At 37.1% G+C, this 16,256-nt stretch overlaps 1 protein-coding gene across 4 annotated transcripts in view; it reads right to left on the bottom strand.

Annotated features, from left to right (window-relative positions):
* Positions 1 to 16,256, bottom strand: part of PPFIA2 (PTPRF interacting protein alpha 2) — a 611,661-nt gene that overhangs the window by 96,936 nt on the left and 498,469 nt on the right. For all 4 annotated transcript variants that reach the window (XM_084639583.1, XM_084639582.1, XM_084639585.1 and 1 more), the window contains 4 exons: positions 12,889 to 12,972; positions 12,361 to 12,492; positions 9,233 to 9,295; positions 6,049 to 6,140 (listed from right to left, as the gene is read on the bottom strand). In XM_084639583.1, the coding sequence (XP_084495709.1) occupies positions 6,049 to 6,140; positions 9,233 to 9,295; positions 12,361 to 12,492; positions 12,889 to 12,972 (371 nt within the window). The remainder of the gene's footprint in view (positions 1 to 6,048; positions 6,141 to 9,232; positions 9,296 to 12,360; positions 12,493 to 12,888; positions 12,973 to 16,256) is intronic.

Here is a 16,256-nt window from a genome sequence, read left to right as displayed (position 1 = left end):
ATTCTTCCTAGTTTTTCTCGGGGTGCGCACATGCTAAAATGGGAACACTGCCACTCATTGAAGCAATGCAGCATTCCCTTCCTGCCGCACATCAGTTTTGCTGGCTGGTGGGTGAGTGAGTGACTGGCGGGGGGAGGACAAAGACTATGTTCCCCATCCTTGATTCCTTTCAGGAGGTTAGTGCCCATGACGGAACTAACCTAGGGCAGTGCTTGTATCTCCCAGACCCATCACAGTTGCTGCTCCTGGTGGGAAATAAGGGGAGTGAAGGCTCCATGTACTCTCTGAGTATTCTTGAACAGTCATGAAGATTTGGCCACATTTTGACCTTAGCAAAAGGATGCACTTGGCATGATAACATTAGAGAAATGAAATGTAATGTTGCAAATATTGTAGTGATGATACTTCATCAGTATCAAAGTACAACACATTATTATTACTTGTTTGGTTGTTTATGGTAGCTCCTAAAGTTGTGCTAGTAGCCTTCCAGGCAGACAGGAAGAAATGGTCTGTGCTCTCTGGAACTGGCAGTCTGAAGACTGACACACAGACAAGACACACAGTAGTTAGGGGGAAAGGGTAGATCATCTTTGTGTTTGTTTTAGCATGTGGTAAATATATTATTGCATCTGTCATCTCTCATTGTACTAACTTGAATGGAAAAAAGAGAATGGTTAAGAAAAGTAAGTTGTTACTCCTACACAGAAGGATTTTTAAAAAAGTAATATATCTGTTATAAATAACAACAGTGAAAGGAGAATGTTATCTGACTACTTGCATTTCTGTAGTAGTCAAGAAAGTTATTCTATCTAGAATGCACATGAAAAATATGCCTCCATATTTAAGTTTTAATTCCTTTCAAACTGGAAAAAAAAAAGCTTACAATCAGCTTCTGACCATCTTGCTTAAAAGGTTCACAGCAAGGTTAATAATCAGTTTTCAAGAAACAAAATAGGATTTTTATCCCTAAAAATATTCGCTTCAGCTCAGTGGAAAAATGTTGCCCAAGAAAATAATGGCTTTAATCTTTAGAGATGAAAGCTGTCTAAGTAAAGGTATAACTGATTTCCAAAATGAAGGCAATCATTTAGAAAATCACATTTATGCTAAAATATGTAATACTATCAGAAGAATATTAATGCAATCCCCCTTCCCCATTCCATCTATGTATTCTATAAATAGATTTCAACAGATGTTCATTTTCAACACAGGATCACTTATTTTGAACTAAAATAAATTGTTGCCTAGAAGAATGAGGCATTAGCCTAAATTTTAGCAACACCACATTAGTAGGAAAGTGAGAGCAATTGGTATTGTTAAAATGTAGCCACCTGATGGCTATTCAGTGACATAAGACCTTTAACTGCATCTCCAGTGTGCATGGAGTGCAGAATCAGAGTCTGGGTGATCTCAGTTGGAATTCCTAGTAGGTAGCTGCCCTCACCACAAAAAACACAACTGCAGTTATTAGCAGTTTCTCCAGAGAGATAAGAGACAGGACTGACATGGACACAGGACTGTCCTCTTACATTTAGAGACAGGTCCTTCTCTAGCAGGAAAAAGGCACATTGGCTGTGTGATGTGCGGAAGCTTGTTTGCTACAAGGCTAAGATTGCACGAGGTATTACTACTCTGTTGGAAGGAAGAAACTGTTCCTCAAGATTTTAAAGATGCTTGTTTCATCCAACTCTACAAAAACAAAGGAGACAGAAGTGACTGTAAAAGCCACAGATCTATATCTCTTTTTAACATTGTGAGAAAAATCTTAAGCTGTATTCTTTTACCTAGACTTCAAACTTTAGCTGAGAAAAATCTATCCTGAGAGCCAATGTGGCCTCTGCTCGCAAAGGTCCAGCATAGACATGGTCTTCTATGGAAGACAACTGCAGGAAAAGTGCAGAGAGAAGCATATTCCACTGTACACAACTTTTATAGATTTAACAAAAGCCTTTGACACGGTTAGTTGGTCTGAAGAAGCTTGGTCCTCCACATACATTGCTAAACCTTGTGAAATCCTTACACGATGGCATGAAGGCAACTATAATGTATGAAAACCAAGAGCTGGACTTATTTAACATCAACAGTGGAGTGAAGCAGGGTTGCGTACTGGCTCCTACATTGTTTAATATTTACTTCTCATGCCAGCTTCAACATGCATCCTGTGATGCTCCACAGGGTGTCTGTCTTAGCATGAGACATGATGGAGGTTTGTTTAGCACTGCAAGGTTCAGAGCCAAGGCAAAGGTGAAGGAGACCTGTTGTTTGTAGATGATGCAGCCCTTGTGGCTCAGTGTTGATGCCCTACAACATTTTATTACCAAGTTCTCTGATTCATGCAAAATCTTTGGGCTAGCAATAAGCTTGAAGAAGACTATTATCATGCACCAAGGCTCTTCAAAACCAGTTCCAGATATCATCTTAGATGGTATTTGTTTGGATGGCATTGACCAATTTTGCTACCTTAGCTCTACTGTTACCAGCAATGTAGATCTTCTTGCTGAGCTCACTAGTAGAATTGGCAAATAAGCCAGGAACTTTGCAAGACAGAGCCTGGAACAATAACAAATTGTCAACTAAAGTGAAAATCCATATTTATGAGAGATGTGTTTTATCCACTCTTCTATATGGCTCAGAAACATGGATGACTTATGCCACGCATACCAAAAGATTAAACAGCTTTTATACCAGATGCTTGTGTAAAATTCTTCGAATAAGATGGCAAGACAAGGTAACAAATGTGGAAGTGTTAAATCGTGCTGATATGTCATTCATGGGAACATTGATTAGTAAGAAAAGACTCAGGTGGCTTGGACATGTCAAATGAATGCCAGATTACAGGCTCCTGAAGAGTGTGTTGTACTCAGAAGCTCACGAAGGATCTAGAAAGAGGCAGAGCACTGCGTAGATTTTGGGATGCTTGTAAAGATGACTTACGTATCCTTTGGAATCTCTCTGAATGATTGGGAAAGGAGTGCAGAATGCCGCTCTGGTTGGCGGAGACTGCTTGTAGATGGAGTGAAATGTTGCAAGGCAGACTGGATCAAGATTTGTGATGACCGGCATCTGAGGAGGAAAGAATCTGCTGCTTGGATTCAAAGCACTGCTAATGTGTGAGTGTGCCCTACCTGTGGACAGGACTGTTACTCGCGCATCGAACTCAGCAGCTATCAAAGAACTCATCGGCACATACACCATGTTCTGTAAAGAGTGATAGTGCCATTTATTACATGTACTGTGCCAATTCTGTGAACAACAAATCAAGGTTTTATTGTCCAAAGTTGCCAATATGGTACCTTTAACCAACAATAAATACTATACAGCAAAACAAAAAGGAAGACAGATACCATATACTCTGAAGTATGAGATCAGACACATAAACAATTCCAGAGACATATGTTAGAAAATATGTCTTAGGGTTTACTTCCTAGGTACAGCGTATGTCAGATCCCTATAGTCATAAATGCCAAGTCTCTTATTTTTTTCCTTCATAAATCATAATTGTGAAGGGTGGGCAAGTAGATTTTGTGCTTGAGCTGGTAAATATTAGTGACAACCTGGAAAAGCTATGTTATAACCTGTGTGGATATTCTTATAATAAAAAATCCTTGTTATTTTGATTTTAGCTTTAAATGAGCTAACTTTAACTTCTTAGTGTGTTAAGCCAGAAATGGTTATTCTAAACATAATGCAAGGAAAATTTGAAAATTAAATCAATGATGTGATTTGCATTCCATTTCCCAAACATATTTATGTTTAAAATTAAATTTGAATTGAGCATACAACTTTGAAATAAAAGTACTGATTACAAACTATAAGAATGACTTATTAATTCTTCCAGAGTACAAACTACAAATAGTAATTGTTAATTTCAAAAGCTTCATATTCCTAATGTAAATTGAAAAATTCAAGATAATACACTGCAAACATACTGTGGGCTGTTTTGCACACACCCATCAGGGTATTCAGGGTGAATTTTTGTGTAGTCTCTTTTTGGAGGATCTTGAAAATCCTTATGGTTTGATGGAAAACTTGCGCCTGGAAGACACGTGCACAATTAGGACCCTCTAAATTAAGCCTGAGTGCATGACTTACAGTAGTGGGATGTGACTGCATCCGTTCGGTGTGTGTCTGAAAAATGTGAAACCCGTTCTGAATTAGGTCAGGGAGTATACACAATGCCTGCCAGCTCTGCAGTGGGATGGCAGACAGCGGGAGGCAGCCCAGATTCCAGTCTCCAGCCAGTAGACATTCATCTACTGCCCAGCCTCATAATGCCACATAAGCCCATGCTGTATCCTCCTTGTTGAAAGACCAGACTCTTATAATGAAGAGGTAGTTTTGGGATGAGTTCTCCTCCCTCCATTCCTGAGAGGTGGAGGAATTCAAGTACAAGTGGCATCAGGATGAATTCCTCATCATCAGGAATTCACTGTATTACTCACACTCAGTGAAGAATTCCAGCAGCAGCAGCTTTGTAAGTGTGGGAATAGGGATCGGGATGTAAACAATTTTAGAGTGCTCGGCTGAATTCCCAGGGCACAGCTGTAAGGCAGCTCATGGAGCTCAAACAGCACCTAAGCACAGGTTATGAGGATGTGTTCAGAGAAGAAAGCGAGGCAGTGAATGACAAGAAAATAAGACTGCTATTCCTCCATGATGGTGAGAGGTGGCAGGTAAGCAGCTACACCCGGGGAAGTAACCATTGTGCCAGGTGCTGAGATCTGTCCAGCAGCTCTCTCCATTTAAGCAGATATGTGGTCTTCACTCTAGAAAAAGCATCAGTGTCACAATGAAGTGCTTCATACAGCTTGACACAGAGCTTATGTTGCAATTAAACACTGTTGCTCTGTTCTACACTGCTTGTGTAGCAGTTTCCCCGTCTCTGAAATGGGGGTTATACTTACCAGTTTCATAGGGGTGTTTCTAGGCTGAATTATGGTTTAATGTCTATAAAGCACTCTGAGATCCTCATGAGAAAGGCGCTATATAAAACGTGTGCGTGTCTGTGTGTGTGTCCATATAACTCAAGTTTCAAAAGAACAAAGTGAGAAACCATTATAACAGTTAACAAGCTTGAGTCCAGTACATTAATTTATATTTCTCAAACAAACACAGCATAAATAATATAAAATAAAAGGTATAAGAAAATTTAAAAAAAGAGTTTTAAACAAGCATTGAGCAATCTCTCTCCGAAACATGAGGGTGTATAGTAGCTTATTCAGGCAAGTATAACAGCATTCAAGGAAAAAGAACTTGATTCAGATTAGAGTTTTCTCAGTTTAGTTTTGTACCATGTGTTTTGGTTGACAAATCCTAAACTTTAACATATTAAGCTTGCTAGTCATGAAATGAAGGCAGGAAAAACAGAGGTGTGAATTTTATTTTAAAGGACATCGTTGGACAGAAAGGAAAATTGTTCTATTATTCTATAACCATTGCAACAGCTTTCCCAAATAATTTATCTTCAGCTATCAGTAGCAGACAAGATTTGTATTCAAAAAGCTCAAGTCTCATTATTAGTTAGTTCCTGATCCTTCAACAAACTTTGGCAGACAGATCATTGTGCCTGTGAGGAACCTTGCTGAACTTTTCCTGCACAATAAGCTGATGGATCGGAGCCTTACTCTATGCACTAAGCAAAACCTTGTTAACTCTCACTTAAGGGAAAAATAACAGTTAGATATGATTGTTGGAGTATGACTCTAAATTTGTTAATCAATTCTGGTGTGAAACCTGGAAACTGGAATTCTATTTTTAGGCTTTCCTGGAAATTATTAAAGTATTTTAGTATAATTTTAGAAGTATAACATAGTTTAAAACAGAATACTTGATTCTGACCTTAGAAATATGGTAATACATACTCACTTATGTAAGTCCCCAGCTATACTATGAAAAACAATCAAAAGGGACAATAGTAACCATTGAATAGCTAACTTTTAAAAACAATGTTTTTAATGTCTATTGAAAACACAACCTTGTTATAAAGTCTTGAACAATCTTTACATGTTATCTTGAAGTTCAATTATCTTATGATCTTTTTTAAGTTACCTTGACAATGTAGGTTCAATCAGAGAGCCAGCCCTCATTTTCAACTGGTCAAGTTCAGATCTCAGTTTGTCAATTTCTTCTGACAATCTTTCCTGAAAAAAGGAGAAATGTTTTTGAGAGGAGATGTACTGACTATAAAACTGTAAAAAAATTAGTTACTGACTTCTAAAATAGGAAGTAAATTCAGGCATAGTCTCCTTTTGATGAACCCATGTAAATGCCATTACTGTTAATAATGTATGTGCATTGAGAGAAGGCTGCTTACTACTCCTTACTATTTCCTCATAAGCTGGAAGGGACTTTGTGAAGGGCTCATGTCTGAAAATTACATTTTTTTCATGCAAATTGTGTTAGAAAGAAGAAGAAACTAAAAAACAAGTAGTTTAGGGCTGAAAAGGCAAAGTAAACACCATTTACCATGGGTGATGACATGAAAGAAGCACTAATAGCAAAATTAGGCTGATAAGAAAAAATGCTGAGGAATGAACTTCCCCAAAAAAATGTGGAATGGTGGCAGATGATGCTGCCATTGCTAGAAATGACTATTACCAACTAAGTAAGTAATGAATAACTTGAAAACCAGGTAAGACCATGATTCAGGAAAGTACTCAAACCCATCTTAAGTCCATCTCTCTTTAGCCCTTAAGTACTTAACTTTAAGCACATAGTTAAGTCCCACTGACTTATGGCTCCAATTCAGCGAGTACATACCTAAGTACCTGCCTAGCTTTACGCTTCTTTAAAGATAGGCAGATGTTTAAGTGCCTTGCTGAATGGGGGTCTTAAGGCTCAATCTTGTGAGCTGATGAGACCTCCTAGGAGGTGCTCAGAAACCTCCATTTCCAGCGATGCCAGCAGACATGAAGGATGCTAATCACCATTTTGCACCTCTCAAACCTGGGATATTAAGGGCCAATTTTTGAACACACCTAGTTACAACAGTTGCTAGATAAAAGAGGTAGGTTTGTATAGTTTTGGTTTTTTTAACACAAAAAAATTCAGCTTTCTTCTGTCATAATAATGGATTTCTAAAAATAATCAAAACAAAGCAAGGAATTGGAAAATTAATAAAAATTGTAAATATAAAAAACAAAAACAAAAACAAAGCAAGGAAATATAATTAACACTGTCATTTTCAATGTTTCAAAATGTTTCCTGAAAGGAGAAGGAAAGGGACTTCTGCTACGAGACATCCAATAACTCTTTTAGTAGTATTTTTTAAATTGAAGAGAAATATAGAAGTGATTTGGTGATATAAATCACTTGCTAATTAATTCTTAATAACTGCATTTAATTAATGCCATGTCTATTAGACTAAATTTACTTGACCACTGTAAATGTATTAGCATTTCTTTTGCCAAAATTAAATAAATCATTCAAGGAATTTTATTTTGTAGTTTAGAAAGTAAGAAATAAAAATGTGATCATTTGTGAAGGGAACACTTCTATGGTAAATGCACTGAGCATTGCTGTGGGGCTTACCCACTGAACTAAGAATCTCTCTTTTTTCCTCTTTTCTTCCCTATTCCTCCCACATTCCCTCAGAATAAATACATAAATAAATACATAATTTTTTTTCAAATCTTCAGGCAGATTTGTAAAAAGTTAATTTCAGAATATATAACTGATTGTTCATATATATCAATAAGTAATATGAATATTCAGGCTAGAACCCTAACTGAAAAAGAATTACCCATATTCATCTCTAACATGACTTTATTAAGCCAATGCAGTTCAACTTGGGATAACATTGGCACAATTACAGCTTGCCTACACTGGCAAAAAAATGGGACCCATAAAATACACCATCAGTTCAGCTGCACCAGTGGTAGCAACACTAAGACCTTTCATGTGCCCCTGAGAGGACCTCTGACATTTTACTGTAATTTAACCCAGACTAAATTATAGTCCCAATTTCACCAAAATAGGTGCAATTTTACATTTGGGGTAATGGGAAGGAGAAGTTTGATTTATTTGAAAATCCAAGAAGTGATTCCTATACAGCTGCCACATTCCTAGCCCAAAATTAAGTGACAACAGCTATTTTACATATTTTTGTAGTAGTGTATTACATATAGAGGTAATAATATCATTATTATTTACATTATGCTAGTACCTAGTGGCCCCATTTTGCAAGGAGCTGTACACATACATAATAGACAGTTCTTTCTCCAAAGAGCTCACAGTCTGGACAGTACAAATAGTGGCTGAAAGCAAGGTTTATTATCTCAATTTTACGCATTGGGAACTGAGGCACAGAAACATTAAGTACTTGCCCAAGGTCACACAGCAAATTTGTAGCAGTCAGGAATTGAATCACAATCTCTTGAGCTCTAGTTCAGTGCCTTAACCACAACACCTCCCTTCCTCTCTACAAAATTACTTTATGGATGAGTAAAATAACAACAGATTTAAACAGATATTTTCTCTTGCCATTTTTCTCACTTCATGTTTGTTTTGAGTGTCATATGGTAATAGTTACTTTCCCCTTAGGAACAAGTGCAGCTGTATTTTTTTCCATTCTACATTATGTATTTTAATTTAATTGGACACACTGCAAAAATGCTTTATGTATAAATCTAAAGATGGATGTATTTTTGTGTTCTACTGCCTTTAAGGCAAGTATATCTTTAAAATAAAACTAAAAACTTGTGTTTGGAATAAACATTTATAATTAATTTGACTGATTCACTAAATCAATGTTTTGTGGTTAAATTGCCCTGAACTCAAAAAGGCACCTTTCAGCTATGGTTAGTATAATTTCACTGCACCTGTTAGAGTAAATGCATCAAATGAAATAATTATATTCTTAACTAAAGACGTATAACCATTTACATGAAAATCTCTGTTAAACCTGTCTTTTTAAGAACTACAATTTGTATGGTGAAATCCTGACCTCACTGAAGTCAATTCACTTCAGTGGGGCCAGGATTTCAACCATACACTATATTTCTAGGAGCATTTTTATATAGCATCAATTTCTAGCTTAAGCAACTGGGTGGGTAAAGAACCATCTACTCCAGGATCCTTGGGAGTGTTTTACTGCTGTTTGATCAATTTCCAGATGCCAGTTTGAGAAGTTAAGTACACTACAAACATATTTTCTCATATTCAAATAATATCGAATGATTTTTCTAAAGTAAAACAATGAGATTACAGATAAAATAGGAGAGTTATATAGTACCTTGTCATGTAAAGATTCTTCCAGGTTCTTCCTGAAACTTTCAGATTCCTGAATTAGAACGTTCTAGGAGAGAAAAAGACATTTGAAATGTAAATAAAACAGGAGGAAACATCCAGTACCAGAAGCTGCCATCTGATCAAGTTAACTAAATTAAGTGAACTGATCTACCTTGTTCTCCACAGAATTTTCAATATGAATCTGTTAATACTTTTGGAATGTATAGAGGTCAGATCAAGAACCCTATAAACAATCCATATATTTTCTTTCAAGGACAGAAGACACTTTTCTAATATCTTAATCTGAGATTTTACACTTTCTTTTCCCCACAGGTTCTCTCTGTGATGGGCATATTCTCTACTTTCTACAGTATTCTGCCTCAGGAGCAGAAAAATCTGCAGGTGTACATGTCGCCTTGGAGAAATTTGGCTGGAGGTGTATTTGAATGAGGATTTCCAAGGAATAGATCATTTTCTTCAACTATTTAAGGAGACTTCAGTGAGTTTTCTCTTACACAAAGGAATCTGATGTTTAGAGTGAAATTCCTCATGGTGTCGAGGGCCAGAGCAACTTTGCACAATGTAAACCCCATTGTCATGTTATGGGATGGAAGCGATGGGGACCCAGAAACCAGCATATCAATGATGCAGGGGGGACTTGGGACTTCAGAAAGAGTCCCTGAGCCAGTGGCTTTGTGTGAGTGAAATACATTTCAGTCTTTGTCTATGTATGAAGAAGAGTGGAATTGGCATGGCTAAAGTGGAATTACTCAAATTCAGAGGGCCAAACATGGATTTGCTCCCCAATAATCCCAGGAAACATCTCAAGGATGCATTCAGAGCCAAGCAATAGATAAGACAGGAGCAAATGGAGAATGTTTCTGAATGTTTGTGTCACAAATCCTCAAGCTGAGTCTACAATATCATCACATTAATCATCTTCCAGCCTTCCCTCCTCAAGCAAGTGTTAAACACACCTATTTTTTATTTCTCTTTAAGATAAGGAAGGGATTAGTGGAATCCACTGAAGAACAACTGGTTAGGGACTATTTAGAAAAGCTGGACCTGCACAAGTCCATAGGGCCGGATGTGTTGCATCCGAGAGTGCTAAAGGAGTTGGCGGCTGTGATTGCAGAGCCATTGGCCATTATCTTTGAAAACTCATGGCGATCGGGGGAAGTCCCGGACGACTGGAAAAAGGCTAATGTAGTGCCCATCTTTAAAAAAGGGAAGAAGGAGGATCCTGGGGACTACAGGCCAGTCAGCCTCACCTCAGTCCCCGGAAAAATCATGGAGCAGGTCCTCAAGGAATCAATCCTGAAGCACTTACACGAGAGGAAAGTGATCAGGAAAGGTCAGCATGGATTCACCAAGGGAAGGTCATACCTGACTAATCTAATCGCCTTCTATGATGAGATTACTGGTTCTGTGGATGAAGGGAAAGCAGTGGATGTATTGTTTCTTGACTTTAGCAAAGCTTTTGACATGGTCTCCCACAGTATTCTTGTCAGCAAGTTAAAAAAGTATGGGCTGGATGAATGCACTATAAGGTGGATAGAAAGTTGGCTAGATTGTCGGGCTCAACGGGTAGTGATCAATGGCTCCATGTCTAGATGGCAGCCGGTATCAAGTGGAGTTTGTTCAATATCTTCATAAATGATCTGGAGGATGGTGTGGATTGCACTCTCAGCAAATTTGCAGATGACACCAAACTAGGAGGAGTAGTAGGTACGGTGGCAGGTAGGAAGAGGGACCTAGACAAATTGGAGGATTGGGTCAAAAGAAATCTGATGAGGTTCAACAAGGACAAGTGCAGAGTATTGCACTTAGGATGGAAGAATCCAATGCACCGCTACAGACTAGGGACCGAATGGCTAGGCAGCAGTTCTGCGGAAAAGGACCTAGGGGTGACAGTGGACGAGAAGCTGGATATGAGTTAACAGTGTGCCCTTGTTGCCAAGAAGGCCAATGGCATTTTGGGATGTATAAGTAGGGGCATTGCCAGCAGATCGAGGGACGTGATCGTCCCCCTCGATTCGCCATTGGTGAGGCCTCATCTGGAATACTGTGTCCAGTTTTGGGCCCCACACTACAAGAAGGATGTGGAAAAACTGGAGAGAGTCCAGTGAAGGGCAACAAAAATGATTAAGGGTCTGGAACACATGACTTATGAGGAGAGGCTGAGGGAACTGGGATTGTTTAGTCTTCAGAAGAGAAGAATGAGGGGGGATTTGATAGCTGCTTTCAACTACCTGAGAGGTGGTTCCAAAGAGGATGGTTCTAGACTGGTAGAAGATGACAGGACAAGGAGTAATGGTCTCAAGTTGCAGTGGGGGAGGTTTAGGTTGGATATTAGGAAAAACTTTTTCACTAGGAGGGTGGTGAAACACTGGAATGCGTTACCTAGGGAGGTGGTAGAATCTCCTTCCTTAGAAGTTTTTAAGGTCAGGCTTGATAAAGCCCTGGCTGGGATGATTTAATTGGGGATTGGTCCTGCTTTGAGCAGGGGATTGGACTAGATGCCCTCCTGAGGTCCCTTCCAACCCTGATATTCTATGATTCTATGAACTGCCATAATTGATTCTTTCTCTGGTCACTGATTTACCCATACATCTCACTCCTACCCTGAACAAAACATTTATCTGGGAATAAATGAGCATATATCTGTTATGTAAACTTTTAACTGCACAGAAGAGGCAGGATGCAATTCAGGAATGAGAACAGATCTAGGGCTTGGGAACTCCTGAATTTTAACCCGGGTTCTGCCACTGCCTCATGTTGTGGCTGTGGGCAAGCTTGGGTGAGCCCTCCACCTCTGGTTCCCCATCAGTAAAAATTGAGATAATATCCACCTCACAATGGCATTTGGAGGGTTCTTTCACAAAAGTATGTACCTCGATTTGAACATGTAAAAGCTGTATAAGTTATATATTATCCACAGTATTATAAAAACTCTACCACGGTACAAATATCTAATATTTTGCTTGATGCTAAAAATTTGATTAGATTTGTAGCTATTAGGTTCATATTTGCCTGTGCATCATAGAATCAGCATCACATTTATATCCAGATAAAATATATACCAGTAGTAACCTTATTCAGTTTAAGTTTATACTGCCCTTTACACTTTACCTTTTCCTCAAGTGCTGCCATTCTCTCTTTTAAGTGTAGTTGCAGGCGCTCGTTGGATTCTGTCAAAAGTCTGTCTACAGTATCTGATAATCTTTTGTTGTGCTCCTCATTCATTTTCTCTCTTTGTCTTGCCTTCAGTACAGAACAAAGGAAACACAATGATAAGTTTCCAGGTTAATTAATGCCCTATTAAAATACGCAGATTTTATGGTGATTGAAGACATGTTCATTAAAATATCCAGCAACAGAAGAAATTATACTTTAAGTTCATCTATTGATCAATACACATTAACTCCTGATCAAGGTTTATTAGAAACTTCTGTATCAGCAGACTGTTTATAGCCAACTAAAACGAAATTTAAATCAGTTGACTAAGTTGATGAAAAAATACAGCACAGATTCTGCTCTCAGACTCACAAAAGCATTATTCTTCAATTAATGAAGTTGTAGGCATGTAACTGAGGGCAGAATTTGGCCCTATATTTCAAATGCTAAGCACAGAAAATAAAGTGTCTGCAATACACATACTCTTTGCAGTTCCTGATTCTTTTCTTCAAGTTGAGCTTCCAAGTGTCTCATACGTTCTTCAATGTTACCATGTCTTTCTTCGGCCTGTAAAAAAAATACGAAGACTCGGTCTGAAATTTAAATTGCTTTGCAAATCTTTATGTCAGCAAAGTTTAAACAAAATATAAAGCAAGCTACTACTAACTGCAAACTTAGTTTTCAAAAAATAAACTTTATTTAAACAGGCAGCTGAACAGCATTGCTTGAAATGTGTCAGCTACAAAGGCCTGTTACATCCAAGCATCAGCAAAATATTGGAGTTATTTATGAGCAATGAAATCAGCCAAATGTAACATGCAGACTGTGCATGGTTTGAACACAAACCTGCCATCGTAAAATTGTAAGCTCCTGAAGCACTGAACTGCACGATGGTTGATTATCAATAAAATAATAATAAAAAAAATGAAAACAAATCAGATGGATTCTATTTAGCAATAGAAAGTAAAGTCCAGTAGGACTACCTTCCTACGTATGGAGATCATTTCTTGTAGCTTAGCTTCCATAACATATTGATAATCATCAGATGAGGTAGAAGAGGTTGGATCAGACTAACAAGTTAAGGAAAAGGAGAGGGACAAAATTGAAAAATCAGAACTAAAGACACTGACACTGAAAAGAACACAGCACAGAATGCTTAAACAAAAAGTGTGACTGAAAATTTAATACTTTGAATTTTATGTGGAATAAACTACACTGATAGTTGGTGGATGTGATGCAGTTGATGTGGATCAACTAAAAATAATGGAATGCTAAAAAAGCTATCAACCTAGATATGGAAGTTCAAGGTTAGTGATGGCTGGCTGATGAAATGTTACTACAGAGTGAAATCAAAGCAACTCTGGCTAATACGGTCTAATGTAGTAGTTGGAATTATGGTGAACTAAACACCAGAATATGATGTTGAGAGGCCAATGTCAGAAAGTTCTTTAAAATTCTTGCTACCACTTTATAGGAATGAAAACAATGCACATATGTTGTAGAATATACTAAATTAATGGATTAGTCATTTACAGTAACTGTGCAATATTATGCCAGATTCCATCATTACTACAAAACACGAAGAATTAACCATATAAAATAAGGCTCAAGTTTTAGGATTCTATTTTAGAATAGATCAAGTAACCCCTTTTTATTCTAGTAAAACAATATAGTTCCCAAACTTTTCAAAGGTGATCCCTTTGCAAGATCAAGGTCATAGTTAAGAGAAGAACCTATAAATAAAAATGCATTAATTTGATAAAAAGTAATTTAAAACAGTATAGGTACTGAAGATGAAATATGGTAGTCCATCCAAAGATTCAACGCTTTTCTGAAAGAACAGCTGAATAAGTCATTTGTTCTAAAATATGGGTCTCCATGTTCCCTCTTACCAAGGAAGTCTACGGTATCATTGTAAAACTGAATGTTATGTTGAATATGTTGCTATGGAAACAAGAGACATGCATAAGGAGCACAGATAGCATGGTGCTACCAATGCCTGGTCTTTGTGAGCTCCTAATTGCCAAATGCTCTGAGTAGCCATTCTCTCAAGAGGTGAATTCTGGATCACCAGATGAGCAAACTCTCAACACATCTAACATTATTAATAAAGTAATACTTGGTTAGTGAAATTGTCATCTATAAATGATTTAGCAAAATAACAGTTAAGTATACCTATCAAAGTAATTACCATTAGTACACCATAATTTAAAATCACTTCAATGGTATTATCAGAACTAAAGAGTCATTGACACAAAATTAGACTGATGTTCAGTTTTATAAATATAAATTGCAACTGTCAGTATGGATTCATTCCTATTATGAACAGTATGAATATACACATACACTGATATATGAAGTTTTATACCTAACCACTGGGTTTTTTGAATACAATGTTATTTAGTTAACATAATTTTCAACTGCAAAGTATTTATGAAGTTTATTCACTTGTAAAATGTAAAGCCTAAATGTAAATGTCCTGGATAATTCTTTGATTAATTTAGCCTCTTTTTCTGATTGTGGATTATCTGCAAACAGATTGTGATTTCTTTGGACTAGTCATTATTTGAAACTAGTAATAAATATTTTTATTTATTACTATATGGACCAATCACAATCAGTTTGATATTGAGTATTCAGTACTCAATGTTATAAATTTGAGCTTTATAAGTTAGTTGTATTTCATCACGTAAGTCATATGATATAGTTTCTCTTCCGTTATTGGATGAATATGACTCAGTAATAGGACTTGAAAAAAGTTCTCAGAGCTCTGAATCACTGATTGAGGGGTAGCAGAAACACAGGATTAGGGAATTACAGATTATTTAAACCTTTTACTTTCAGGGTCACAGAGAACTTCCTGGAAGCATCATTCCTAGAAAATTAAACTACTGTGAGGTTTAATGGCTGAGTGCAAAGTTAAATTTAATTTTTCTAAATACTTTCACATAAATAATTGTATGCACATGCAAGATCCTTATATGTTCAGGCACATTACTTCTAGCTTTGAAGAGCACCTCACTCAAGACTTCTGATAAGTGGTTCTGCCTTGTATAGCACACTCTTGATAGAGAAGTCTGGGCAGCTGTTTCATTCAAATGTGCTGCTCACGTCTATATTTTAAATTTTAGGAAGGATTTTCATACAGAATCATACAATGGATCATTCTTTAACTGCACAATTGGTCTGAGGCACTAATAAAACAAACAGGGTAGAATATCAAAGTATTTATCATTATAGGAAAAACTCTATTAATATTTCTTACCAAAATGCACACAGCCTCTTTATAAGTATCTGATTATCCAGTCCCTATGATGACTATCATGCATGTTAGAATCCACACCTCTGATTCAGCAAGGTACTTAAGCATAGGTGTAAGCAGACATATTCATTTCAGTAAGATTACTCATATGTTTAAAGTTATATACTTGCTTAAATAACCTGAGCTCCAGTCATCAAGGTATTTGATATGATATTTTCTGTTATAAAAGGCAATGAGCCTGATTTTCATTTACGCCATAGCCTCTTTACACTGCTCTAGTAGTCTAAAATGAACATAATTTAATGTAAATGAGAATAAAGACCAATGTCATAGTTCCAAATATATATGTATATATTTTAATGTTCAGGCATATTGGTTCTCTTTCAACTTCTTTTTGGCTTCTTTTTCTGTTCCTCAAATTTTGCTCCTTTAATTATATTCTATTTGGGACATTGGAAACTAACTTCTGTTACGGGTCTGGTTAAAGCAGAGGCAGAATTAATAAATTCTAGATGAGGATGTGTACTGTGTACATTGTTTATTTGCAGTCCTATAATTCAACTAAGGACACTTAAAGCTCTAGTGATAT

This window comes from Lepidochelys olivacea, assembly GCF_965140295.1.
Source record: "Lepidochelys olivacea isolate rLepOli2 genome assembly, chromosome: 1".
Classification (NCBI taxonomy): Eukaryota; Metazoa; Chordata; order Testudines; family Cheloniidae; genus Lepidochelys; species Lepidochelys olivacea.
The sequence above is the reverse complement of the archived record's forward strand: the minus strand, read 5'-3'. Positions and strand labels throughout refer to the sequence as shown.